General features: G+C 52.6%; 1 protein-coding gene across 7 annotated transcripts in view; it reads left to right on the top strand.

The window, feature by feature from the left end:
• The window catches only part of RAD54L2 (RAD54 like 2), a 51,972-nt gene extending 31,803 nt beyond the window's left edge, over positions 1–20,169 (top strand). For 3 of the 7 annotated variants that reach the window (XM_036333412.1, XM_036333415.1, XM_036333413.1), the window contains exons 4-22: positions 145–284; positions 709–825; positions 1,076–1,302; positions 2,066–2,248; positions 2,382–2,515; positions 4,380–4,576; positions 5,560–5,902; positions 6,541–6,718; positions 7,894–8,145; positions 8,346–8,464; positions 9,833–9,951; positions 11,563–11,662; positions 12,319–12,524; positions 12,948–13,120; positions 13,617–13,813; positions 15,205–15,404; positions 15,826–15,915; positions 17,377–17,469; positions 18,796–20,169. In XM_036333412.1, the coding sequence (XP_036189305.1) occupies positions 145–284; positions 709–825; positions 1,076–1,302; positions 2,066–2,248; positions 2,382–2,515; positions 4,380–4,576; positions 5,560–5,902; positions 6,541–6,718; positions 7,894–8,145; positions 8,346–8,464; positions 9,833–9,951; positions 11,563–11,662; positions 12,319–12,524; positions 12,948–13,120; positions 13,617–13,813; positions 15,205–15,404; positions 15,826–15,915; positions 17,377–17,469; positions 18,796–19,790 (4,063 nt within the window). In that variant the 3' untranslated portion in view covers positions 19,791–20,169. The remainder of the gene's footprint in view (positions 1–144; positions 285–708; positions 826–1,075; positions 1,303–2,065; positions 2,249–2,381; positions 2,516–4,379; positions 4,577–5,559; positions 5,903–6,540; positions 6,719–7,893; positions 8,146–8,345; positions 8,465–9,832; positions 9,952–11,562; positions 11,663–12,318; positions 12,525–12,947; positions 13,121–13,616; positions 13,814–15,204; positions 15,405–15,825; positions 15,916–17,376; positions 17,470–18,795) is intronic. The other 4 variants (XM_036333418.1, XM_036333417.1, XM_036333416.1 and 1 more) reach the window with 4 other exon arrangements.
• Positions 20,170–24,782: the final 4,613 nt, after the last annotated feature.

Raw genomic sequence — 24,782 nt, 5'->3', positions numbered from 1 at the left:
TGCTCATTGCGTGGGTTTGATGGGACTGATGTTTCTCTTCTCAACTCCACGCTCTGAGCTCAGCAACACTAAGTCCCCTGTAGCTTGACATTGCATCGCTCAGATCTCAAGTGAACCCAACTGCCCTCTCACTGTAATGCTTAGAAAGCTGCTCCGGGAGGATCAGTTGGAGCCAGTTACCAAAGCAGCACAACAGGAAGAGTTGGAAAGAAGGAAACGCCTGGAGCAGCAGAGGAAGGACTACGCAGCTCCCATTCCCACTGTTCCCTTGGAGTTTCTTCCCGGTAAGCAGTGAGGTGCAGGAAAGGCCTGAGAGCCCACGGTGATCCAGGCCAGATCTGGCGTAAGGTCTGATCTCTCAGGAATCCTTTCGAGTCATTCAGCTTCTTGGGAGCACTAGAGCAGAGGGATCTCATTTACAAAGTTCGGATGGATGAACGTGTGCGCCTCAAACCGCTCTTACTCAGATTTCTGCCCCATCCCCCTTTAACTTTGGATGTTAACATGCCCAAGGACTGGGACTTGTTTTAGTTCTCGGGTGGAATCAGCAAGTAAGAACCAGCAGAGAAAAGGGGATTTGGAAAGAGGGCTGAGGTTTTCGAGATGCCTTCTGCTTCTCTCCTGGGGTTAGTCCTGGTGAGAGCAACAAAGAAAAGAACGCTTGTGCCACGTGTGGGTTGACGTTCCCTTCCATCTTTCTTTTCTTAGAGGAAATTGTCTTAAGAGCAAGTGAAGGTCCCCAACTGCCTCCTCGGGTCTTGGCCCAGGAAGTCATTTGTTTGGACAGTAGCAGTGGCAGCGAGGATGAAAAAAGCAGCCGAGATGGTAAGATCAAGCCAGAACTTTCATAGAAGAGTTCAGTCCTTCCTCATTCACATTGAGGTCTGCCTCGGACAGATTCCCTGAGTCGTCCTGGTAAATGTAAAGTCTTCCCTTGCCTTAACTTGAAGCTGGAGAGAGAAGTCGTCATAGGTGATAGCAAGCTCTGCCTTCTTTCCATGCTGTCGCTCTAACAGTGGCAGCAAGTCACTCGCTCCCTGGGTTTGTCTTTATTTTGTCTTGTCGGCTGTCTCAGAGGTGATTGAACTGAGCTCTGGCGAGGAGGACACTCTGCACATTGTGGACAGCAGCGAGTCTGTCAGCGAGGAGGATGAGGAAGAGGAGAAGGGTGGCACCCACGTGAATGACGTCTTAAACCAGCGCGATGCTCTGGGGCGTGTCCTCGTCAACCTGAACCACCCTCCGGAGGAGGAGAATGTCTTCCTGGCCCCGCAGTTGGCTCGGGCAGTGAAACCCCATCAGGTACAGCACCTCTTGACTGTCTTCGTTTCCTTCAGCTTCCTCTCTGTGGACATTGCCTGCTTGTTGGCATCACAGCCTGTGAGCTACTGTTGGCACCATGAGCAGCTGTTGGACAGGCCTGGTCCTTCTTCCTAGCGGTTGATGCCTCAGGATTCCCGATGAATGGGAAGGGAAAGCCCCGGGTTTGCCCTGCCATGGAGAACATGCTGGATCTCCTGGCTTAAGGATCTGGAGCCGCCCTCTGAGACTATGAAACTGGTTGAGATGCTGTCTAGAGAGCAGAGCTTTGATTAGGAAGCTGAGGCTTTAGAAGAGACGTGAGAGGCAGAAGTCTGAGGGCCTTTCTCATGGGAGGGAGCAGAGGGGTTGTGCTGACCCAGAGCCTGGAACCGGGACTAGTGAGCGAAAGTTCCATAGGAACAGAGATTGGCCCAATATGAGAGCTCCAACAGTAAGGACGGCTCCTCATGGAGTGGGCTGCCTGGAGGTGAGCAGCCGGGCCACGGCTGAGTGAGGGGCCCTGCCAGGAGCTAGGAACTGCAGCTACTTGCCTGGGATTGGCCAAGGTGCCAGGTGAAGGTTTTTCTGTTTTCTCCAACAAGTCTGTTGCCAGACTGGGCAGGGTACAGGGAGACTTCTTTAGGCGTCCATACCAGCTGCCTGGTGTCATGTCTGCTCACTCACTTCTGACTAATTCAAGGTGAGGAACCCAGAGCCCTGGTCTTTGCCAGCCCTTCTGACATTTGTGTGTGTTCCTTGCCAGATTGGCGGGATCCGGTTCCTGTATGATAACCTGGTTGAGTCCCTGGAGAGGTTTAAGACCAGTAGTGGCTTTGGCTGTATCCTGGCCCACAGCATGGGTCTGGGGAAAACTTTGCAAGTGATCTCCTTCGTCGATGTCCTCTTCCGCCACACGCCAGCCAAAACTGTCCTTGCCATTGTGCCGGTAAGAGTTCAGGAGGCACCGCCTAGCACCCTCTGAAGAGCTTGGGGAACCCTTCCTGGCCCTGAAAAGCTGGAGGAGCTCAGCTGGGAGCTGGCTCCTCAAAGCGCTCTTCCTGGGCCTGGCTCTCCGACAGGTTAATACTCTTCAGAACTGGCTGGCGGAGTTCAACATGTGGCTCCCAGCTCCTGAAGCCCTGCCAGCCGACAGCAAGCCTGAGGAGGTCCAGCCTCGCTTCTTTAAAGTTCACATCCTGAATGATGAGCACAAGTAGGTGGCCTGCCCTCCCTCTGCCCTTTCCTTTTAGACTGTTTCCCGGGGCCTGGGCCTGGATGCCCGAGGCCTGTGCCCTGTCCTCCCAGATTCCTTTGGGTTTTGATGTGTCCCTCTTTCTTCTTGCCACTCATTTTTTCTCTACCTGGCTTTTCAGTAGTCGGCGTTATGTGGCCTGGGAAACTTCTTGTGTCCTGCTTGGGGTTGCTATGACACCTGAACACTCGGCAGGCAGGGTCGCATTTCCCAGGTGTACCAGGATACCATTCAGCACGATAAAACACGGCTTTCCATCTAACCGTTTACCTTTCACTTTTCTCTTTTCCTAGCAGCTCATCAGTCTCTCTTTTTTTAAAAAAATATATTTTTATTGATTTTAGAGAGGAAGGAAGAGGGAGAGTTAGAAACATCAATGATGAGAGAGAATCACTGATTGGCTGCCTCCTGCATGCCCCCCACTGGGGATCGAGCTCACAACCCGGACATGTGCCCTTGACCGGAATCGAACCTGGGACCCTTCAGTCCGCAGGCCGATGCTCTATCCATCGAGCCAAACCGGCTAGGGCAGTCTCTTCTTTTAAGCGGCGCACCATTAATCTATAGTTGACCTTTTTTTTTTTTTAACTCTTGCCGGTGGATTTATTTATTTATTTATTTATTTATTTATTTATTTATTTTTGAGAGAGAGAGAGAGAGAGAGAGAGAGAGAGAGAGAGAGAAAGAGAGAGAGAAACATCATGTGAGAGAGAAACATCAATCGTTTGCCTCCTGTGCATGCCCTGACCAGGGATTAAATCTGCAACCTTTTGGTGTGTGGGACGATGCTCCATCCAACTGAGCCACCGCATCAGGGCTACAGTTGACCTTTAATGGTAAAACTTCAAGGCTTTGAAAAGTGCAAACCTTTCTTTGTTTCAGATTTTTTTTATATACATATTTTATTGATTTTTTACAGAGAGGAAGGGAGAGGGATAGAGAGTCAGAAACATCGATGAGAGAGAAACATCGATCAGCTGCCTCCTGCACACCCCCCACTGGGGATGTGCCCGCAACCAAGGCACATGCCCCTGACCGGAATCGTACCTGGGACCTTTCAGTCTGCAGGCCGACGCTCTATCCACTGAACCAAACCGGTTACGGCTGTTTCAGATTTGAATAAAATTATTTATATTTTCTCTCCATATATCAACCTGATTCCCAAACATCTAAAGGTACTTCTTGGTCCGGGCCCGCCTCCATGCTGCCCTTGCCTCTCGGCATGGGTATTGAGAAGCAGGCTTTGTCTTCTGTCGAGGCTGCCTCCTGCGAGGCTTGGTCATGCACATCCAACTGAGGAGACTGGTGGCCCACAGGTGCTTCTCACCTGTTCTTCCTGCTCAGCTTTCAGGGCTGAGTCCACGTGCAGCAGGGCTCAGCTGCTCAGGAAGGAGGGACTGTGCTGAGTGTCCTTGGTCTCAGCTGCCCTTCCTCTCCTGCTTGTCCTGGCTCTTCAGGTACCAGGACCTGGGCAGCCGAAGTGCAGGAGGCAGCCCTTGCATTTAGTACTTCTATTGACTCTAGGAATAACTCTCCCTCCGATATTGTAATCATGCATGTACATCCAAGGAGGTTGTCGCCTTTGCTTGCCTTGTGCCCTTGAATTTCTGTTTTTTGCTATTTAACCATCATCAGTGACCCCGTCCATCCTCGCTACAATCTCTAGGATGCTGGGAAAGTACTTGGGCAGCGGCCAGCCCTGTGCGGCTCCACTGGCCTTTGGCAATCAGGATCCTGAGTGTACATCAGCACAGCTTTGCTTGTGAGGACTTCTTCCTGGGGAGCAGTGGGAGCAGTAATATTTTCTCTCTGTTCACTCTTACAGGACAATGGCAGCTCGAGCTAAAGTGATGGCTGATTGGGTGTCAGAGGGTGGGGTGCTCCTGATGGGGTACGAAATGTACAGGCTCCTCACCCTGAAGAAGTCCTTTGCCACAGGCAGACCGAAGAGGAGCAAGAAGCGGTCTCACCCGGTCATCATTGATCTGGACGAGGAAGATCGCCAGCAGGAGTTCCGGAGAGGTGGGCAGCCTTAGGGGTTTTTCAGGAAAAAGAAATAGTGTCTGCAATAGCGCCTCGTCAAGCGTGAAGCTTTATTGATGTGAGTTGTGTTGCCTTGAACCGGAAATCCTGGCTCTCGGAGGCCGTGGATGAGTGGTTAGACCAGGCCCCAGACTGGCTCAGAGGAGCCCACGACCTGTCCGGCCCGTTTCTCTCTCAGAGCAGCTGGAAGAGTAACCGCTGCCTGTACCACTTCCTAGAGGTGTTCTGAGACAGCATTAAGAACACATTTATAAAGTCCTAAGTCACAGAGTAATAGTATTACTGCTTGTGAATTTATAAAACAAAATTTATCCCGGTTTTCTAGGGAAAGCCATTCTCTCATAGTTCTACTCCCTCTTCCAAGGGGCCTGTGTCCCTTTGGGGAAGAAAGTTTCCGGAGGGTTCAGAGGCCCTTTCGTCTTGTAGGTCTCTTCACCCTGAGGGTATGTTGTTGTAGGGTTGCTTCTGTTACACAGTGGGGATGAGTTTGCCTTTTAGCAAGGACTGGGGAGTGAGTCCAGGAAGACTTGCCCTTAGCTGGCTCCCCTCAGCCAGCCCTCCGCCACCAAGATGCTGACAGTGGGGAGAGCCAGCTGAAGTGTCCGGACCATTCCTGTCACTTTGACCCAGACTCACTTTTAGTCCTCGGCGGGTGCTCTGTAAAGCCATGCGCTCTGCTGCGCAGTTGGTCTAAGCCCTAGGAATGCAAGTTGGTTTTACTCTGAGCATAAAGGGGAAAAAGGAGGGAGAGAGATTTACTCAGAGTCAACAGGCCAGGCTCACGTGTCACACGCCACATAGGAGCTTGGATGGCTGGCTCCCTTTCAGTGACGGGGGCTGACTCTTGCTTTCCTGCTTCCTTCATTTCTTCTGTCTCCTCCAGGGTGCACCCCTACTTCTCATACTGTTGACTAAGAACAGGCCCTCCCACCCTCTGACTCCGGATCCTCTTCCCTCCCTAGAGTTTGAGAAGGCCTTGAGCCGCCCTGGCCCTGATGTGGTGATCTGCGACGAGGGCCACCGCATCAAAAACTGCCAGGCCAGCACCTCGCAGGCCCTGAAGAACATTCGCTCCCGCCGCCGGGTGGTGCTGACCGGGTACCCCCTGCAGAACAACCTCATCGAGTACTGGTGCATGGTGGACTTCGTGCGCCCAGACTTCCTGGGCACCCGACAGGAGTTCAGCAACATGTTCGAGCGCCCCATCCTGAACGGGCAGTGTATCGACAGCACGCCCCAGGACGTCCGCCTCATGCGGTACCGGAGCCACGTCCTGCACAGCCTCCTGGAGGGCTTCGTGCAGAGGTGAGCCGTCCTCCAAAGGAGTGGGCGGCACTCCGGGAGGGCCATGAGTCCAACTTCCTTTTACTCAACAGCATGTCCTGAGTAGCTGGCAGAGGCTGGGTACCACTGTTTCAGTCCTCTGGAAGTTTGGCCTAGAAGTGCTTCTTTCAAAAGTTGATCTGTGGTTACCATGGGTGCTTGCCTTACCTGCTGAGGAGCAGAGAAAGAGCTGGCATCTTGCTGACTCGTGTGAAAGGGGGACGGGTGGTTCTAAGGGTGGGTCTTGCCTGGGCCAGCCTCTTGGTGCGTATAGCAACTCTGGTCCCCAGCAGTCCCTTGTTTTTCCTGGTTAACATGGCATGTGTGGAGAAAGCGTAGAGGAACAGCCCCGAATCGGGGTAAGAACCTGGAATTCCTGGTCTGTGTCACCCCATCCGTGACCTGGGGCAGGCCACTGCCTCTTGCTTTTGTTTTCATCCTTAAAATTTTGAGTTGTGTGGTTTTTTTTTATTGAGTTTCGTCTTGATGGTTGCTGAAGCAGTCCTCATGAGAGGCTGCTGTGAGCCTCGAGAGGTGGGTGTGGCAGGAAGCAGGGTCTGGTTCTGTCCTACAGTGATGCCCCGGCCACAACGCCTTGTCAGTTCTGGTCTACGTTCTAGGAGAGGCCACACTGTGCTGAAGATTCATCTCCCTGCCAAGGAAGAGAATGTGATCCTGGTGCGGCTCTCCAAGATCCAGCGCGATCTGTACACACAGTTCATGGACCGCTTCCGGGACTGTGGCAGCAGTGGCTGGCTGGGGCTGAACCCCCTCAAGGCTTTCTGTGTGTGCTGCAAGGTGCGTGGAGGCCTCAGGGATACTGAGACACAGGCCAAGAATGCACATGGCCCCCAGGGAGTTATTCCTGCTGGGGGCTCCTGATAAAGGAGGAATAAGAGCAGAGGGGCCTCCTCTGCATTGGAGGACTGGGGGCTCTCGGGAGAGCAGTGATGGCTGCACGCGCACAGCTCCCGGGAGTGGTGCTCACACTGCACTGCAAATGGTGCCCTTGTGCTGTGCAACTCGGCTGCACAGCCTGTTCCACCAAACTTGAGGAACCACTTCCCTTCTCACTGATTTTTTTTCACTTGGGAGAGCAGGTGACGGCGGGACATTGTGGGACAGTGTCTTTGCTCACATGATTGGGACTCAAGAACTCTATGGTTTAGACTAGTCATTGGGGCGCCTCCCATGGGCTTCTGTATTTCATCGGGTTGAGATGTCTTTCATCCCGACAGTGCTTCAGATGGCTGGGGACAGCAAGGCCATGAATCTTTAGCACTCAGCCTCGGGAGCAAGGTGATGAACACTCACTTGTCTTTGATCTGGACAAGTGCTCCCTGTTACCTCACGGGGGACCTGTTTCTTAGCTTTCAGCTGACCTGCTGGGCATTGTTTCTGATTGGCCGCTGCTTTAATATGTGAGCTGAAGGGGTGTGGCTGGGGATAGATGGAGTTTCAGAATATTTCTTTTGTAGCCACAGTCCTAGAGACCAGGGCAGACGTGGTCTGGAGGATGCTGCGGTGCCAACGCCCGTCTTACCCACCCCTTCTCCTCCCCAGGGATTCTCAACTCCTGCCAGGAGTAGCCCCTCAAATGACTTATGGTTGGACAGCTAGAAGGCAGATACATTTGTCCATAGGGTGACTTTGTCTTGCTTCATACTGTGGTTGACTGTGGCCACTCAGTGAAACAGGAGCATTCGTAGTGAACAAGAATAGGATGCAAGGCTTATGTACCAAACGTACTGGCTTGCCCCTGGTGTGACCTCTCCTCTTTGTGTGTTATGTGATTGGTCGGTAAGTGGAAATGAATGTCCAGGTCTTTGGCCCGAGGTCTTTGGGATATTTAACATTTTGGTGATTGTGTGCTGTGGGAGGTGTGTGTTTGAGCAAGGACATGTTTCCAGACTCTGGGACACCTTTACATTCTTCTCAGCCCTGCGCCACCTTTTCTCTGACTTGACCCATAGATCTGGAATCACCCTGACGTGCTATATGAAGCCCTTCAGAAGGAGAACCTGGCCAATGAGCAGGACCTAGACGTGGAAGAGCTTGGCTCCGCGGGGACTAGTGCCCGCTGCCCGTCACAGGGAACAAAAGTCAAGGGGGAGGACAGTGCCTTGGCCGCCTCGATGGGAGAGGCAGCCAACAGCAAGTTCCTTCAAGGGGTCGGCTTCAACCCTTTCCAGGAGCGAGGCAACAACATTGTCACGTATGAATGGGTGAGTCAGGCGGATGCTTCTGTGGCCGTAGGGCACTGCTGAGAAGGGATGTGTGAAGCCCGCGTGGGGAGGGGCAGGGTGCGCAGTGCACATGCTGCCGGGTCTGTGCAGGGACCTATGAAGGTGGCCCGTGAGCTGCTGCTGTCTTGGAGGGAGAGATTTCTATGGACCCGCTCAAGCTGCCTCATTTCTCTCCACAGGCCAAGGACCTTTTGACTAATTACCAGACTGGAGTCCTGGAGAACTCTCCCAAGATGGTACTGCTTTTCCACCTGATCGAGGAAAGCGTGAAGCTTGGTGACAAGATCCTCGTGTTCAGGTAGAAGAAAACTTTCTGAATGACACTGTGTGGCTCTGGTAACAGCAACACATCCCTACAGAGTGAGACGCGTGGGGTCACGCCAGCCCCCTTTCCACTCTCCATGCCTCTGCAAGCCAGTGCTTCTTGCGGGGGGCGGGGGGGGGGGGGGGAGTCTTGCATTTTCTTTTTCTTGGAGTTTTTTTGGGCCAATGCTATTCTCTTCAGAGAACAATTTGAGACCATGGGCTAACATTGTAGATCATAGTCTAACCCTTCCACTTGTGGCCAGGCCAAATGTGGCCTGTGGCCTGTTATCGTACAGCCTGAGAACTAGAGTTCACATTTTAAAAGGGTTTTAAGAAAAAGGAAACACAGCTGAGACTGTATGTGGTCTGCGAAGCCTAAAAATATTCACTGTCTGGCCTTTTACAGAAAACACTTGCAGATCTGTGGTCTAGTCTGCTTCTCTCTCTCTCTCTCTCTCTCGGCCTTTTTAAAATAAGTAAGCTTTGTATATAAGGCCAAATAAACAAAGCAGTTTGTTCCAGAGTCACATTCTCAGTCTAGCCAGAGCTTTGAGTCCCATCAAGGCCTGACTCCTCAGGGAACCGACACAGAGTAGATTGCTTCTCCTGCGTCTGACCAGTGTGCTCCAATGAGAGCTCAGTGGCAGCGGTCTGGCTTGGCAGCCTCGGAATGAGGGTTTCCACTTGGGGTGCATTTGCAAGGACAGCAGTGGTTCTAACGGGGCGGGGGGGTGGGGGGTGCAGCTGCTTTTATGGATCATCCTGAGGAGACTGGCTCTGCACACTCAGAAGCAGCTGAGTGCTCGTCTCCCCTTGATATTGCCTGTGGCCTATAGTTGGCTCTGATGTCTACTCATGTAGTGTGGGTTTTTGTTTCATTTTTAAAATAGGTTTTTATTTATTTTAGAGAGAGAGGAAGGGAGGATAGAGAGAGAGAAACATTGATGAGAGAGAAATTTCATTGATTGGCTGCATGTGCCCTGACCAGGAATCAAACCAATGACCTCTTGGCTCCTGGGTCGTCGCACAACCACTAAGCTACACCGGCTGGCCGCAGTGTGGGTTTTTAATGCTGATGTTATTGGATACTAGGCACTGAGTGAAACCCCAGAATTTCCCAGCTGAGCAAGTCATCAGGTAGAGAGTTTTTAGCCGGGTGCCGGCAGTAATTGTATGGATGACTCTGCTCCCACTATGAGCTAGAAAGAATACCGCGGTGGTTCTTTGTGGGGTTACCTCCTACAGGGAGTAGGTTGTGGGAGCTCCCAACGCCAGAGGACTGCATACAGTTGTGGGCCTGTTGGAGAGCAAGGTGCCTGTGGGTCTGGGAGCCTTCTGAACCAAGTGTTGTTCCTTTCAGCCAGAGCCTTTCCACCTTGGCTCTCATCGAGGAGTTCCTAGGGAAACGAGATGTGCCCTGCCTACCTGGTGCCGAGGGGCAAGGAGTACAGAAGTGGGTTCGAAACGTCAGCTACTTCCGTGAGTTAATTGCTGCCTTGTTCCTGGAGCCTTGTCGAGGTCTACTTAAGGGTTTACTTTCCTTCTCTCTCAGTTTCTCTTCTCCATTCTCTCCATGAAATATTTCATTTATAGCCACAGTCCTAGAGACCAGGCGCAGCAGATTAGCCCAGGAGCAAAGAAAGACTGAGAGGGAGCTTCTAGGCGTGAGGTGCTGTCCTAGGTGCTGAGGAACTCAGGCGAGATGGGGGTGGGGCGTTGCAGAGAAGTAGCAGGCATACGCCTCATCTTCATCTGAGACGTGACAACTTGAGGACAGATCCTTGGGTTCTAAGGAAGGCAGAATTGTCCTGGTGAGGATGGTCAAAGAAGGCTTCCTGGAGGAGGCAAAGCTTGCACTAGACTTGCAAACATGGAGGGGGTTTGACAGATAACAGAGCTTGTGTGGCCCAGAGGTCATTCTAGGGGGAAGGAGTGGAGTGAACACAAGTCTAGATCATGCATTCTCTGTGGGGGAGATAGCATCCCTAGAACAGTGAAAACTGGTTCTTGGGGCAAAAAAACTTAACTTTTTGAAGAATAAAGCACAAATAAGCATATAGTAAGTAAACATACAATAGATCTGTGGTGTTAAAGTTACAAGGGGGGCATGGTGACTGGGAAAAAATGTATAAAAAGGTTCCTTAAGAAGGTGGTAATAAAAATAAAAATTAAAAAAAGGCTGAAAAGTATTGACCTCAGGCCCTTACTGACCAGAAACTGACATTTAGGCCAGATAATTCTGTGTTGTCGGGGGCAGTCATGTGCATTGTAGGATGTTTAGCAGCATCCTTGGTCTCTATTCACTAGATGGCAGTAGCATCAACTCAGTTATAACAACCGATAGTGTCTCCAGGCATTGCCAGGTGTCTCCTGTGGGGTGGAGGGTGCTTGTTGAGAAGCATCAGAGGTTCAGGGGTGCGAAGAGACCCAGCACAAGGTCTGGCCTGGAGCTTTGTATTGTCTCTGGATTTGCCCAATTAGTCAAGTGCTGAGCTGTGCTTGAACTTATGAGAACTAGCTTTGCCCTTTTCTCTGCTTTGCCCACGGTGTCAAAAGAAGCCTCCCTGCCCTTACTCATGCTTCCTAACTAAAGGGGACTCCTTCCGAGCTTCCCCCTTTCACTCCAATGTCCCACCCACCGCGCTGTATCTGTTCCTCTGTGTCTCCCTGTAGCAAGTTCTCAGCCTTGGGAGCTTGTTAACAGTGCAGGTTCCTAGTGGAGGAACATCATCCCTATCAAAACAAACCCTTGGTTCATCTGTGCTCTGTCAGGATTTGCAGGACTGAGGCAGAGGGCCACCTGAGCCAGTGTCTACCCAGCCTCTATACTTAGGGTGATTCTTAGGCACTCTTAAGTCTAGGAACCTTGGCCTTAGAATCGACACAAGATACTAAAGGGAGAAGCAGTTCCTAATCCTTGTTGTGCATACAACCACCTGGGGGTATTTTTAAGTTATAGGAACTTGGGTCTCAAGGTAAACCAGAGCTCTCTAGTGTGTGTGCGCTTGGTTTTTAAAACACATTTGCCCAGGATTTTGCTTTGTCCCCTGCCCTCATCTGGCCATTTCTGAGGTTCTCCTTCTGTCCTAGGGCTGGACGGTAGCACCCCTGCCTTTGAGAGGGAGCGGCTCATTAATCAGTTCAATGATCCCAGCAACCTCACCACCTGGCTGTTCCTTCTCTCCACAAGGTGAGTGGGTCCTGGGAGGATAGGCCAGAGGGTGTGTTCTGGGCAATTGGCCACATGGGCAGGCACCCCAAAGGCTCATCCAATTTCCATCAGAAGAGATCTGCTCAGGGCTGTGACTTGTTTTTGAAGTGAGAGAGGAGACACCAAAAGGAAGTTGTGTTAAAGGGCGATCGTGACACTGTCATTAAGTTCTTTGACACCTTCATTAACAACGGTTTAATTAGCTTTTCCCTTGGAATGTTTTGAGGCTGAGACGATGTGGAGAATGTGAGAGTGTTTTAACAAGTAGGAAGTGCAATAGAACTGTAAAAGGCTGCTGGCCTGTTTGTCTCATGCCAAGTAGAATGCCCTTGATAGGGTATGAACCAGCCGTTCTCCTGAGCTGTTAGCAGTTTCCCTCGCCAAGTGACATCACACTCAGCAGGGAGGAGAGCGGACTGCTTTCTGTGCTGGGGGCACTTGCGTGTCGCATGTTCCAGGCATACTTTAGAGTGGGTGAGGACATACACTGTCCATTAGCAGGACAGCAGGATCCTCAGTATGTTGGGCTTAGGACAAAGAGGAGGGTGTTGGGGTAGGAGTCACAGTGGGTAAAACTGATTTGAAAACTACCTTTAAAACGAAAGGCTCTGTGATTGTTGGTTTGTGTTTTAAAGGGCTGGGTGCTTGGGCGTGAATCTGATCGGTGCCAACCGAGTGGTGGTGTTTGACGCTTCCTGGAACCCTTGCCATGATGCTCAGGCAGTGTGTCGGGTGTACCGCTACGGCCAGAAAAAGCCCTGCCACATCTACCGCCTTGTGGCTGATTTCACCCTCGAAAAGAAGATCTATGACCGTCAGATTTCCAAGCAGGGCATGTCAGGTGGGCTGCCTTCCAGGTTCAGAAGAGACACATTGATATAGGCCGCCATCCTACTGTTTCCAGGTGTTCAGGGACAGGGAGATTGTGGGAATACAGGCAGGCTTCCCAGTATAGCAAGCCAGCAGGTCCTCTCATCTCATTCTGACTCAAATAATTGCCTAAGAAGGGAGTGACCTCAACTTGTTGAAGGTGGGTTTAGGGTATAAGAGCTAAACTAGCAGGTTTCTGTTATAATACTTCCATTTTACCGGGGCCTCCCACCTGGTCTTTAACTTTCAGATACGGAGGGGCCGCCTTCGGTGGCTCAGGTATAGGGCCAGTTGTGCCACCCACAGCCTCTCTCCTCTCTGCTGATCTCTGTAGCTGTGCCTTTGCAGTCTTCTTTGCCACATATTGACCGCCTCCTTGTCTTCTCCCTTTCAGATCGCGTGGTGGATGATCTCAATCCAATGTTGAACTTTACCCGGAAGGAGGTGGAGAACCTACTGCACTTCGTTGAGAAGGAGCCGGCTCCCCAAGCATCTTTGGACGTAAAGGGCATCAAGGAGCCCGTCCTGCAGCTTGCCTGCCGGAAGTACCCTCACCTCATCACCAAGGTGAGAGCCCGGGGTGTAACAGCCCCTGGCGGGCCAGCGGCCAGCGGGGGAGGCTCGTCTGGCGAGCTTGTCTTTGTGCAAACTTTTGTTTCACGCAGGCAACTTGAACGCCATGGGTTCTTTTCCTTGTCCCATGCAGTTCCCGCCCCTGGTCTGGTCCTACAAGTGCTGGGCTCAACCATGTGGAATAATTTGGCCAGTGTGTTTTCCTAGCAGAAAGAGAGATGGCACGTTTTAAAAATGTAGCCTGTTAATTCTCTGACCTCTGCCCTCCTTTTGATGTGGAAGGCAGATGTAGGTGGTCTAAAGCTGTGCTGTTAGACTTGTGAGTCATACTCTTGACAGAAGGACAGTGAACCTGCATGTGTCTGCGAGCAGGCTCTTCGCTAGTGCTGGAGACAGCTAGCCCTTCCTTGGTGTCAAAGCAAGGCTCAGTGTGTACCCTTCATTTTGCACAAAGACTGATAATTAAATCAACACCCTCCTGTGTCCCCAGGAGCCTTTTGAGCATGAGTCATTGCTCCTTAACCGAAGGGATCACAAGCTGACCAAGGCGGAGAAAAAAGCAGCAAAGAAAAGCTATGAGGAAGACAAACGCACATCAGTCCCCTACACCCGCCCGTCGTATGCACAGTATTACCCGGCCAGCGACCAGAGCCTGACCAGCATCCCCGCCTTCAGTCAGAGAAACTGGTGAGTCGCTGAAAGGGCAGGAAGGTCTGCTGTGGGGCCAGGCCACACTTCCCGCTGCGGCATTGTGTAAACTGCTCTTCGGCTGCTGAGAACTGGCGGGCCTGCTCTTGGGTGAGGTGTCAGGCAGTCCACAGCCCCGGGGTTTAAGTGGCTCTGGCAGGAAGAGTGAGCTGCTGGTCTTGGGACTCAGGAGAGTCCATTTGTGTTCTGGGAGGTGCAGGTTCCCAAAACACAGAGACCCAGTCCTCCCGTACAGCCCATCCTATCCGTAGCACTTTGGTCCTAGACCAGTGATGGCGAACCTTTTGAGCTCGGTGTGCCAGCATTTTGAAAAACCCTAACTTAACTCTGGTGCCATGTCACATATAGAAATTTTTTGATATTTGCAACCATAGTAAAACAAAGACATATTTTTGATATTAATTTTATATATTTAAATGCCATTTACCAAAGAAAAATCAACCAAAAAAATGAGTTCGCGTGTCACCTCTGACACGCGTGTCATAGGTTCACCATCACTGTCCTAGACCTTGCTAAGCTCTGAAGTGCAAGGGTGAAGGCCAGGTCTTTATGGGCCTTGGAGTGCAGTCAGTGCGTTCTGCTGCTGCTCATGGGATTGCATTCTGTGGCTGTGCCCCAGTCCTGAGTGAGAAACCTTTTCCTTGAGCAAACTTCTAGAATTGTTTAGAATATGAGTGGGGCAGAAGCCTGTTGCTGAATGGAAAGAGAGGCTGGCCATGGGCACGTGCCAGTTAGAGGCCTGGCTGCTGGGCACAGGGTTTTGGCTGCTGCTGCTTTTGTGGTGGTCGTGACTAGAGGGGTATCCTGGGGAGTGGCCCCAGGAGGAGCCCAATGAAAAGTAATGCAGAGGAGAGGGGTGTCTGCATTGCTTACTGATACTTGAAGTTTCAGAGAGTAAAGACCATTAAGGTTGGACAGGTGGTCTCTCAAATTGACCTGCACATGTGGCGTCACGTGGCCTTTCTCCTTGGTGAGTGGTCAGGTTCCCCCCCGTTTGTCTGCAGCTTGCATGCACTGGAGGCTGAAGAACTTTTCCTCCCTGTTGCATCCTTGCCTTTCCCTGACTTTCCTCCAAGGGCGAGTGCCTGTGTGTGTAGATAGACCGTCCGAATCCCCATTAAAGGCGTCATCCCACTGACATCTGACTCCTTAGGCTCCGAGAAGCGTCATCCCTCACTGCCTTTCTGCCTCCACTGCCTCAGCCCTGCGTCTTGTCTTTTGAGCTGACCATGCTCTGTCAGTCCTCTGACCCTCCTCAGCAGCAGCTGAGGCTGGGGGGAGAGGGGGGCGGGGGGGGCCTGAAGGGCTCCGCAGGAGGGAAGGGTGGCTGTTCTGCCGACCTCTCTGAGTGTGCTGTCCTTCTCTCACAGGCAGCCAACGCTGAAGAGCGATGAGAAGCCTGTGGCCAGTGTCCGTCCAGTGCAGTCCACCCCCATCCCCATGATGCCCCGGCATGTCCCCCTGGGAGGCGGCGTAAGCTGTGCCTCCAGCACAAACCCAGCCATGAACTTCCCCATCAACTACCTGCAGCGCGCGGGCGTCCTTGTGCAGAAGGTGGTCACCACCACAGGTTGGGTGCTGTCCCTTTTCAAATCACTTTGTTCACGCAGGAATTTTAGTATTTATTAACACCTCAAACATCCTAAAGTGATGTGGAGCAGGCGCTTGCCAATAACTCCAAGAGGAGAAAAAATACAGAGAAATAACCATTTGAACCAACTTTCTAAACCAGAAACTCTATGAAATTTTAGTTAAATCAGGGAAATTGACCCGAAAGATGATCAGATTTCTCAGAAGTTTCTGGTTCTCGGAGTATTCTCTATTAGACAGCTGCGAGAGGACTGCGGGCCTTCTGTCCTTGGCTCTGATCTTTGCCCACCGAGAGGCGTTAGAGAATCCGCTGAGAAACGGGGTGGATGTGGACTGTGGTTTCCTTCCCTGCTTTAGTCAGGCCCTGTGGAATCTAAATCTGAGGTCTGTGTCTTCACTAGATATTGTTATTCCTGGACTCAACAGCTCCACAGATGTACAGGCGAGAATTAACGCTGGGGAGAGCATCCACATCATCCGCGGGACGAAAGGTGAGACTGCCCGCCTGCCCGCCCGCCCCCTGTCCGGTCTGGGAAGCAGAATCCGTACATCCGGGAAGCATGAGGAAATGACATTTCCAGGAGCTCAGTATTGTGGGCGGGGCCCCAAGGATATCTGGCAAGTGGCTTAAGAGAAGGGAGTTAGGGTCCCCGCAACCCTGTATTTTGACATGGTTTTTATGGAGAATTTGGGGTGGGTTTGGATAGACACTGTGTTTTGTGTCCCAGCCTGTCGATTGCGGTGCTGTTGGCTAGGAATGCCTGACTCACCTGGCCCCACGCACCTGTGGTACCCCGTGGACATTTCCCCAGAGCCAGTGCTGTGGCTGAACCAGCCCGTGTGCTGTTATGACTGGAACACACAGCAGCCATCAGGGAACGTTGTAGATACAAGAGCATTATTCACAAGTTCTGGAGGGTACATTATGCCCGAGGGTCTCACATGGAGGTCACGGGGGAGAAAGAGAAAGAACATGGACCTGGGTCTCTGCCTTTATTAGGGTCCAAGAGTGGGGTGCTAGGCTTTGTGGGTTCACTCTTTGTTGGCGAATTTAAAACAGAAGAGTGGGATTTAGAACAGGAGGGGAAAGTAGGTCAAAGTGTGGTAATTGGGAAAATCCACTGCCTCTGCCTCCTTACAAGGAAGGTGAGACTGCTGGGATGAAATCTGTCGGGACAGTGTCGACGCCTGTCATTCCTGCCAGCCTTCACTCTGGGAGCTCCTGAGGCTCGGTGTCAGTAAGGAGGCTTCGCCCCGGCCTCTGTTGGATCACAGTACCTTTAGGCTCAAGGAAAAGATGCTCCTGTGGGCCTAGAGCAGGGGTGGGTAAAGGGCAGGCTCTGCTGTGCACCAGCCAGATCCGCCTTTCAATGTCCATAAATAAGTATTTTAGACCATAGCGGCACTAGCTGTTATGCTACAGAGTTGAGTAGTTGCAAGAGAGAGCTGATGGCTCACAAAGCCAGAATTACTAATTGGCCTTTTAAGGAAAAGTTTGCCAATCTCTGGCCTGGAGGCAGCCCGGATTTTCCAGGAGATTGATTAAAAAAAAAAAAAAAACACGGGATAGTAGATTAGCGTTTGGGAATGGAACGCAGCTCTAGAATTGCTCCCACCAACAGAGAGGGCATTGAGGCAGGAAGGCGTGGGCCAGAGTGCCTGTGCTCCTCCTCGCCCCTGTTTCTTTCCTCCACTGCATGAGCCTTTCCTGATGGGTGCTCCTGTGCCTGTCCATCTCCCCCAGCGGGCCAGGCTCTAGAGCAGGGCCTGTGGCGGTGCTGATGCAGCCAGTGTTTGTGGAGAAAAGGGCTAATATTGGGCCGCAGCTCCGTCCTCACCAATCATTGCAGACGTCTGAGAGAGGGTGGGAGACCTAGTTTATAGCTGTTTCCCAGCCCACGGCTGGCAGGAGGGCATTGTCTGCCGCTCACAGTCTTCCTCGTGCTTCTTAGGGACGTACATCCGCACCAGCGACGGGCGGATCTTTGCTGTCCGAGCGACGGGCAAACCCAAAGCCCCTGAAGATGGCCGGATGGCTGCCTCAGGTATCGCATGCGGCTCTGCCTCCCGTTCACCGCTGGACATGTGTTGTGTTTTGGTTTAGTTTCACTTGTAATTAATTTTTTAGTAAATAATGTGTACGTGGTTCACAATTCAAAAGGTACAAAAAGGGGTAAAGTGAAAAGTAAGTTTTTCTCCTGCCATACCTCTAGCCAGTCATTTCTCGTCTGTCATTTTCAGAGATATTCTGAATGCAGTACAGGGATGTGTGTGTCTTTATGGATAAAAAACATGTGTGCCTGTTTGGATAAAAAACGTGTGTATAACTTTGCTTCGTATTTTTCAAATGAATGCTCACTTACTATAATACACTGGTTAGTCCTTCATTCAATGGATAGCCCAGGGCTGGTGCCTTATCTGCTATAGCTGTGCCTCCTGGAGGGTGTGCACAGGATGCCGCTGGGTGGGACAGGGTGGGACAGCACCGTGCATCCCAAGTCCCCTGTCCTGGGGTGCTCAGATTGCTGTACTCCACATGCAGAACTGTCTCCCGGGCACGTGGTGTATCTGCAGCATAATCCCCAGATGTGGGCGGATCGCCAGGTTAAAGAGTATGTGGGCTCATTCACAGTGAGGTGCTCTGGCCAGGCTCCCCTGTGTGAGAGCTTCTCCTCCATCCTTCCTCCGGGAAGCACCGAGAGCTAGACTGCTTTTTTGTGCACACAGCCAGCCCAGTTGATAGAGCGGCACCGTGAGCACCCACAGAGCCGCGCCAACACCAATGACTGTTCCTTTCGCCATGCACTCGCTTTTGTCTCTCCCTTCCTGTTATCTGAACTATTTGCAAATCGAGGACATCATGTCACTTTTACCCCTAAACATTTTCACACACACAGCCTAAGGCCAAGGGCATTCCCCTCTGAGCCAGCAGCATTATCACACGAGTTAACAGCTCCACATGTGCCCGAGGTCCAGGCCAGAGCCGGTTTTCCAGGCGTCCCCATCAGGCCTCCCCATCATCTTCCACAGCTAAGGCTTTTGTTTGGTTTTAAGCCAGGATGGATGACTTGTTAGAAGCACTTTCCTCTTTTCTTCAATCCTGGTCACTGCAAGCCTGACTGGGGTTAAGACTGATGACTTAGCATTTCATGTCCATGACCTCATGGGCTTCACCTTGTGGAGTTTTATAGTCAGGGAAAGGAGAGACCTGTTTCCTCGGGGAAAGTTAACTGGGTGACTTTATACATCAAACTATTTGAATTTTGGGGGACACAGGATGGGATGTTTTTGTTCTTTCATGGAACTTTCTCCTATGTTTTCCTTTTCTCCCTGGCCATTCTGGTTCTCAGTCACCTACGTTTTGTCCCCAGGTTCCCAGGGGCCTTCTCTCGAGTCTACGAGCAACGGCAGACCCAGTGCCTCATCACCCAAAGCTCCCGACCCTGAGGGGCTGGCCAGGCCTGTCTCTCCCGACAGCCCGGAGATCCTCAGCGAGCTGCAGCAGTACGCGGACGTGGCCGCTGCCCGCGAGTCCCGCCAGAGCTCCCCCAGCTCCACCGCCGGCCTGCCCGGCCCCCCTGCCCAACTGGTGGACGGCAGTGCTGTGCCTGGGACTGCTCTTGGGACGGAGCCTCGACTTGGGAGCCACTGCCTCAACAGTTCCCTCTTGGTGACCGGCCAGCCCTGTGGTGACAGGCACCCAGTCTTGGATTTAAGGGGCCACAAGCGGAAGTTGGTCACACCATCTGCTGCCCAGGAGTCAGCCCGCCGGCGGTCCAGGAAGGGCCATCTACCAGCCCCCGTGCAGCCGTATGAACACGGGTATCCAGTTGCAGGCGGGTTTGCCATGCCACCCGTCTCCTTAAACCATAACCTCACCACCCCCTTCACCTCCCAGGCTGGGGAGAACTCCCTGTTTATGGGCAGTCCCCCCTCCTACTACCAGCTGTCCAATTTGCTGGCAGATGCCCGCCTGGTGTTTCCAGTGACTACTGACCCTCTGGTGCCAGCAGGCCCCGTCAGTTCCTCTTCCACGGCTACCTCAGTCACTGCCAGCACCCCTTCCTTCATGCTGAACCCCTCTGTTCCAGGGATGCTGCCCAGCTACTCACTCCCGTTCTCACAGCCACTCCTGTCCGAGCCGAGGATGTTTGCCCCTTTCCCCACCCCTGTCTTGCCCACCAACCTTTCCCGGGGCATGTCGGTCTACCCAGGCTACATGTCCTCCCACGCGGGCTACCCAGCTGGCGGCCTCCTCCAGTCCCAGGTGCCTCCATTTGACTCTCACGAGGTGGCTGAGGTGGGGTTCAGCTCCAATGACGATGAGGACAAGGACGATGATGTGATCGAGGTCACTGGGAAGTAGCTGGGAGCCCCGCTCCACCTCACTCAGGGCCCCAGCATTGCCCACCAAGCTGGAAGGCAGCTGTCTGGGCTTCTGAGAGTAGGGCCCTTGGCAGGAGGGGCAGGAAGAGGACAAGGAAGGGGGGTGACCATAGTGGCAGGGCTCTGCTGCAGCCCAACAAAGGCAAAAAATTCCAGCAGAGCAGCAATCGTGGGAAATCAGGGACCCAAACAGGACTGGAGGGCCGGGAAGCCCGCCTCTCTTCCTGCTGCCTTGCTTAGCTGTCAGCTTGCCTGCTTGCCCCTCTGAGTGTAGGCACTCACATCCCATCTCTGTCTTTGGGAACATTCTCTCCCAAGAGACCTGCCTTACTGGGTGACTTAGCTTGGCCTGGAGAAGGGAGGGGAGTGAGGGGGGGGGGGCGGGTAGAGAAGGAGTGTGGGCAGGGAGAGCAGACTGCGATTCCACGTGAAGTGGAGTCTTTTTAGGGGGTGGGAAGGAAGCAGACCAGGTATGTGTGCTGTGCGTGTGTGTGTTTATGTATGTACGTACGTGTATGTAACAGCAGGGATGAAGGTGGGGGGGAGGAAGGGAGGGACGAATGAGGGGGAAAAATGAATTTATCTTTTTAAAAATGGAAATCAGAGTGTGGTGGTTCATGGCAGTTAGAACGAACGTCAGGGTGAGCCCAGGAGAGCTGTGGAAACCACAAGTTTCCTTCTCGTGGGTGAAGAGGAGCCCAGGTAACCTGAGTCCCTGGTTTTCAGAGCCACATTGGTTGTGGAATTTGGGGGAGATAATGGGAGAAATGGGCATTGCCCCTCTCTGCCTCTCCCTAGTGGCTGCCTCGGAGCAGCCCTTTCCAGGGAGAGAAACTGCGAGGCAGGAGGGAAACCCTGTGTTGTGGGGGAGGCTGGAAGGACATGCTTCACAGGGATGGACCTGAGCCCCACTGCCTGTCCCAGTGGCTTTTCCTGCCCCTGCCTTCCCTGGTAGAGAGCTCAGTTAATTTATTTCTTATGGGCAATTATTTATTATTTAGACTTTTCATGTGTCTTTTTGTTGTTATTGGTAGTGGGAAGGGGAGGCTGGGGTAGGGAAGAGGGTAGGGGATGGGAAAGGCAGTTTTAAAATACCCCAGACCCCATGGCTGCCGGTGAGCACATCCCCGAGGGCATCCCCGAGGGTGGTGAACTGGCCATGGAAAGAAAGCCAGGCTTGACCAAGGTGTGCACCAAATAGCCATCTTTTGCAGGAAGACTAGGGACTCCTGTGTCTGGAGAATTGGTGGGATGAGACTCGTTCCACAGAGCTGGAAACTTGGGGTCATGGAGTTTGCTTTTGGAAACTAAATGACCCCAAATTTGGAGTTGCGTCCTTAGACTTAGAGGCAGGCTCGCTATGCTGTGCATAGATGGCTGCGTTGGGGGAACAGACTTGATTTCCTATTGGGAAATGTGTTGACTTCCCCAGCCTATCAGATGGTCAGTGTGGGCCTGCTGTCTGCTACCTCCATCCTCTGAAGGAACATGGAGGAGCCCTTCCTCTAGGAGCCTGAAGCCTGGCTTTGTCCTAAAGGAACATACCAGCCATTCTGGGTCAACCCTTTCTTGTTGCCAGTGCCATGGGCGGGGCTTCTAGTCTTTAGGCGCAAACACTGGCTGTCTTCCGCTTGGCTTTCCCTGCCTGCTGAGGCCGCTCCAGGCAGGTCTTTATGATGAACACACGGTGTCTGTCTGCAGAGCTCCACCCCCTCCCCAGGGGGTCCTCACTGGGCAGCTGCTGCCCCTGCCTCCCATGTCCTGGAGGCAGTTTAGTCAGGTCACCCCTAGTAGTAGCTGCTTCTGTAACTCTTCCACCAGCTGGTTTTCGTTGTTGGGGGGCCTTACACACTCGGGGGTGTTGTTCCCAGAGAAGAGACGAGGAGATGGCTGATGGGGGTGTGCATGTACGAGTGTAAGTGCGTGTGCACGTGTGTGTGTGTGTGTGTGTGTGTGCGCGCGCGCGCGCTGTCCAATTACACCAAGAGTGGGACTTAAGGCGCTTTTTTTCTCTTTTCATAGGCACCCTGTCAGACTCTTAACTCTCCTACTCATAGAAGCCTTAGACCTACAATTTAGCTATGCAAATTATTTTAGTAATTTAAAACTAGCATTTCACCAGTGCTCTCTCAGATGCACCAGGAGCGGGTGGTGAGTGGACTCAGTGTGGGCTTTCAGGTTGAGGCTGGTGCTGAGGGCGTGAGCTACCCCAGGTCTCCGGTTTGCAGAGTGCACTCACCCTGGGCCACAGTTGATACCTCCAAGGCCCCAGAGCACTGGGATCCCAGAGCAGGTGTGTGTGTGTCTAAGGAGGGGTCATTCTGTGTGCACCTCTAAAACTTCGTAGCAGCAGCCTCAAGAATCCACAAACTATTCCAGCAAGGAATTGAGACCAGTCACTGGAGGGATGGGCTTTGGAGGTATCAGGAAGTGAATGGGTATTATGAGAGGCAGTGTGTGCCTGCTGTCGACCCAGTGCTTCCAGGGGCTGGGTCTTGCTATAACTGGGGAGAGGCCATAGCTTCAGGAGGCAGACCTGGCTGTAGAAGGCTTTGTTCGATATGTGCAGCTTATACTGTGTAGGCGGGTGGGGGTGGGGTCACGGGAAATTGGGGTGCTACCAGTTCCATGTTTGTTTTTTTAATGACCGTGAAAACCCTTCTGACTTCCCTGCTGCCTCTTCCTGTGTGCTGGTAGGCAGTGAGCATGTGTGTGAGGGAAGCAGGGACTGTCTCAGAGGCCATGGGCCATGTTCTACAGCTGCTTTGATAGAGACACTTGCTGGTGGCTTCCACCTGCCGTCCAGGCCTGCGTGAGGGAGGGATGGGGAGATGAGGGAGGTGGGAGACCGGCCCGGGCACTTCCCCTCCCTCATCTTCCACAGAAGCCCCGTCTGGCTGGTTCAGCCTAAGTTCTCACCAAGGGAATATGGTACAACTTGCTTCAGGATTCCATGTGTAGTGATGTGTGATTTCCTTTTCTTAGTATCTGTGGATAAAAATTGAACAGAGAGTAGCCACTTAAGAAAGTAAGTGAACCCTGTTGGATCAGATTGGATTCTGCAAAGTCTTCACCTTCTCGAGTTGTGCTCAGCATCTATTTTGTCATCTCCCGACTTCAGGATAACGCTGGTCCTTGGCACTCTCTTCCCTAGGAATTAGTGTCTGAAGTTTATATACTTGTGATTCACAACTAAATATATTTCCCACTCCAGGGTCTGAAGCAAAGCTAGGGGAGTTCTGCTGATAGGTGGAAACGGACAACCAAATCTTAGGCATCTGCGGGGGACTGTCACTCCCAAAGTCAGCAGAGCAAGTCGTCCGCTTCAGTCTGTGCAAGCCTGGCCTTGCTCCGGAACCGAGTGCTCCCATGTGGAAGGTCTGGGGGCTTCACATTCCTTGTTCCTAGTGTTCCTGGCCATGACCCTTCCTCCTGTTTCCCAGTTCCCTGTGATTCCTCAGAAGACCAGTCTCCCTTCCGAACCCCGGCCTCCTGTACACCCAGCCAAGTGGCTCTTTTGCCACCAGAACTCCTGAGGAGCTCCTTTCCCCGGTGGACCCAGGAGACTTTCTGTCCTCTGCTCACTGTTCCAGGAACCTGCCCCTCCAGGCCTGAGTGCTTCACTCTCCACCCGTCGCCCTCCCCATCCATTCCCCTCCCACTGGCGCCTCTCTTCTGCCCTGTGTATTCCACTGTTACCCTAAATGTCTGTCTGTGCCACTAGCTTGGCCCTGGGCCTTTTATGAATACCCAAGTCTTACAATGAACTTCCTGAGCAGGCGATGTCCAACTTCTTTGCTCTCAGGGACTGTGTCTGCCTCTCCTCTCCCCTTGGGCCTATGTGACTGAGGAAAAGGTGCATCTGAGTCCGGGAGAGGTAGCCTGGCAGGCTGCAGAGTCTGGGGCAGAGGCTGGGAGAGATTTGGGTACTTTCTGTTACCACTACTGGGGTGATATTCAGAAGAGGGGGGACCTCATACTGTGACCTGATCCAGGACCCTCCTCTGGAAGAGAGCTCAGCCCAGGGGTGTGTGTGTGTGTGTGTGTGTGTGTGTGTGCCTGTGAGTGTGTGTGTGCACATGCACACACCTCATGTGCACATGAGTGTAAACTGACTTGTCTGGTTGTGTTACTCAGGGTGGGCTGGGGACTCAGCAGAAGAATCCCCTTAGCCCGCTCAAGACTGGTTTTTTCCTGTACCCTCTCCAGAGGGGTCGGGAAGGAGGTCCAGGTGGGTTGAGGGGGTCGCAGTGGATAACCACTAAGGCCACATTGCTGCCAGGAGTGGGGGCGGGGGGGGGGGGTTGGGGCCCCAGGGACCTGGCACCTGGCTTTGGTTTTCCGTCTTCTTTCCTCAGGACGCCCCCTGAGGCCTGGGATTGCACCTGGCTTTGAGGAGCACCTGTGGCTGGTGCTCTGCCGGTGTAGTCATGGGCTTCCCTCCTCTCGCAGGGCAGGTGCTCCTGCCCCAGAGACTGGGCAACTGGCTGTTTCTATGACGTATTTATTTTTACTTGTGTTTCATGTCACTTTTTTAAAAAAGCAAACAGAACAATTGTAAGTCAGTATAACTGCCTATCAGTTTTCTTTATTTCTCTTTTTGTAAAATAAAATTTAAACTCAAGAAGGCAATCTTGTTTGATCAAGGAATTGTCTGCACAGCTGTTTGGCAAGTGGTGAAAGGGATGTAACAGCACAGAGGGATAGCATGGCGGGGGGGTGGGGGGGTGGTGCAGACAGACCCTGCAGTGATCGTGGCAGTGAGCTCGCTAGCCGCCTCCTGCCTTTGCTCATCTGACAGGACTGTCTTTCCAGGCTCCAGAGGACAGTGAAGCTGCCTCAGGGGACGTGAGGCTACTGGGCCTCAGTCCTGCAGGGGCTGCCTGCAGAGGCTGAGTGGCTGGGGCCTGGCAGCACCACATGAGCCTTCTCCATTTGTCATGAGTGAGAGGATTGAACCACTGCCTCCCAG

This window comes from Myotis myotis, unplaced genomic scaffold, assembly GCF_014108235.1.
Source record: "Myotis myotis isolate mMyoMyo1 unplaced genomic scaffold, mMyoMyo1.p scaffold_m19_p_13, whole genome shotgun sequence".
Lineage (NCBI taxonomy): Eukaryota > Metazoa > Chordata > Mammalia > Chiroptera > Vespertilionidae > Myotis > Myotis myotis.
The sequence above is the reverse complement of the archived record's forward strand: the minus strand, read 5'-3'. Positions and strand labels throughout refer to the sequence as shown.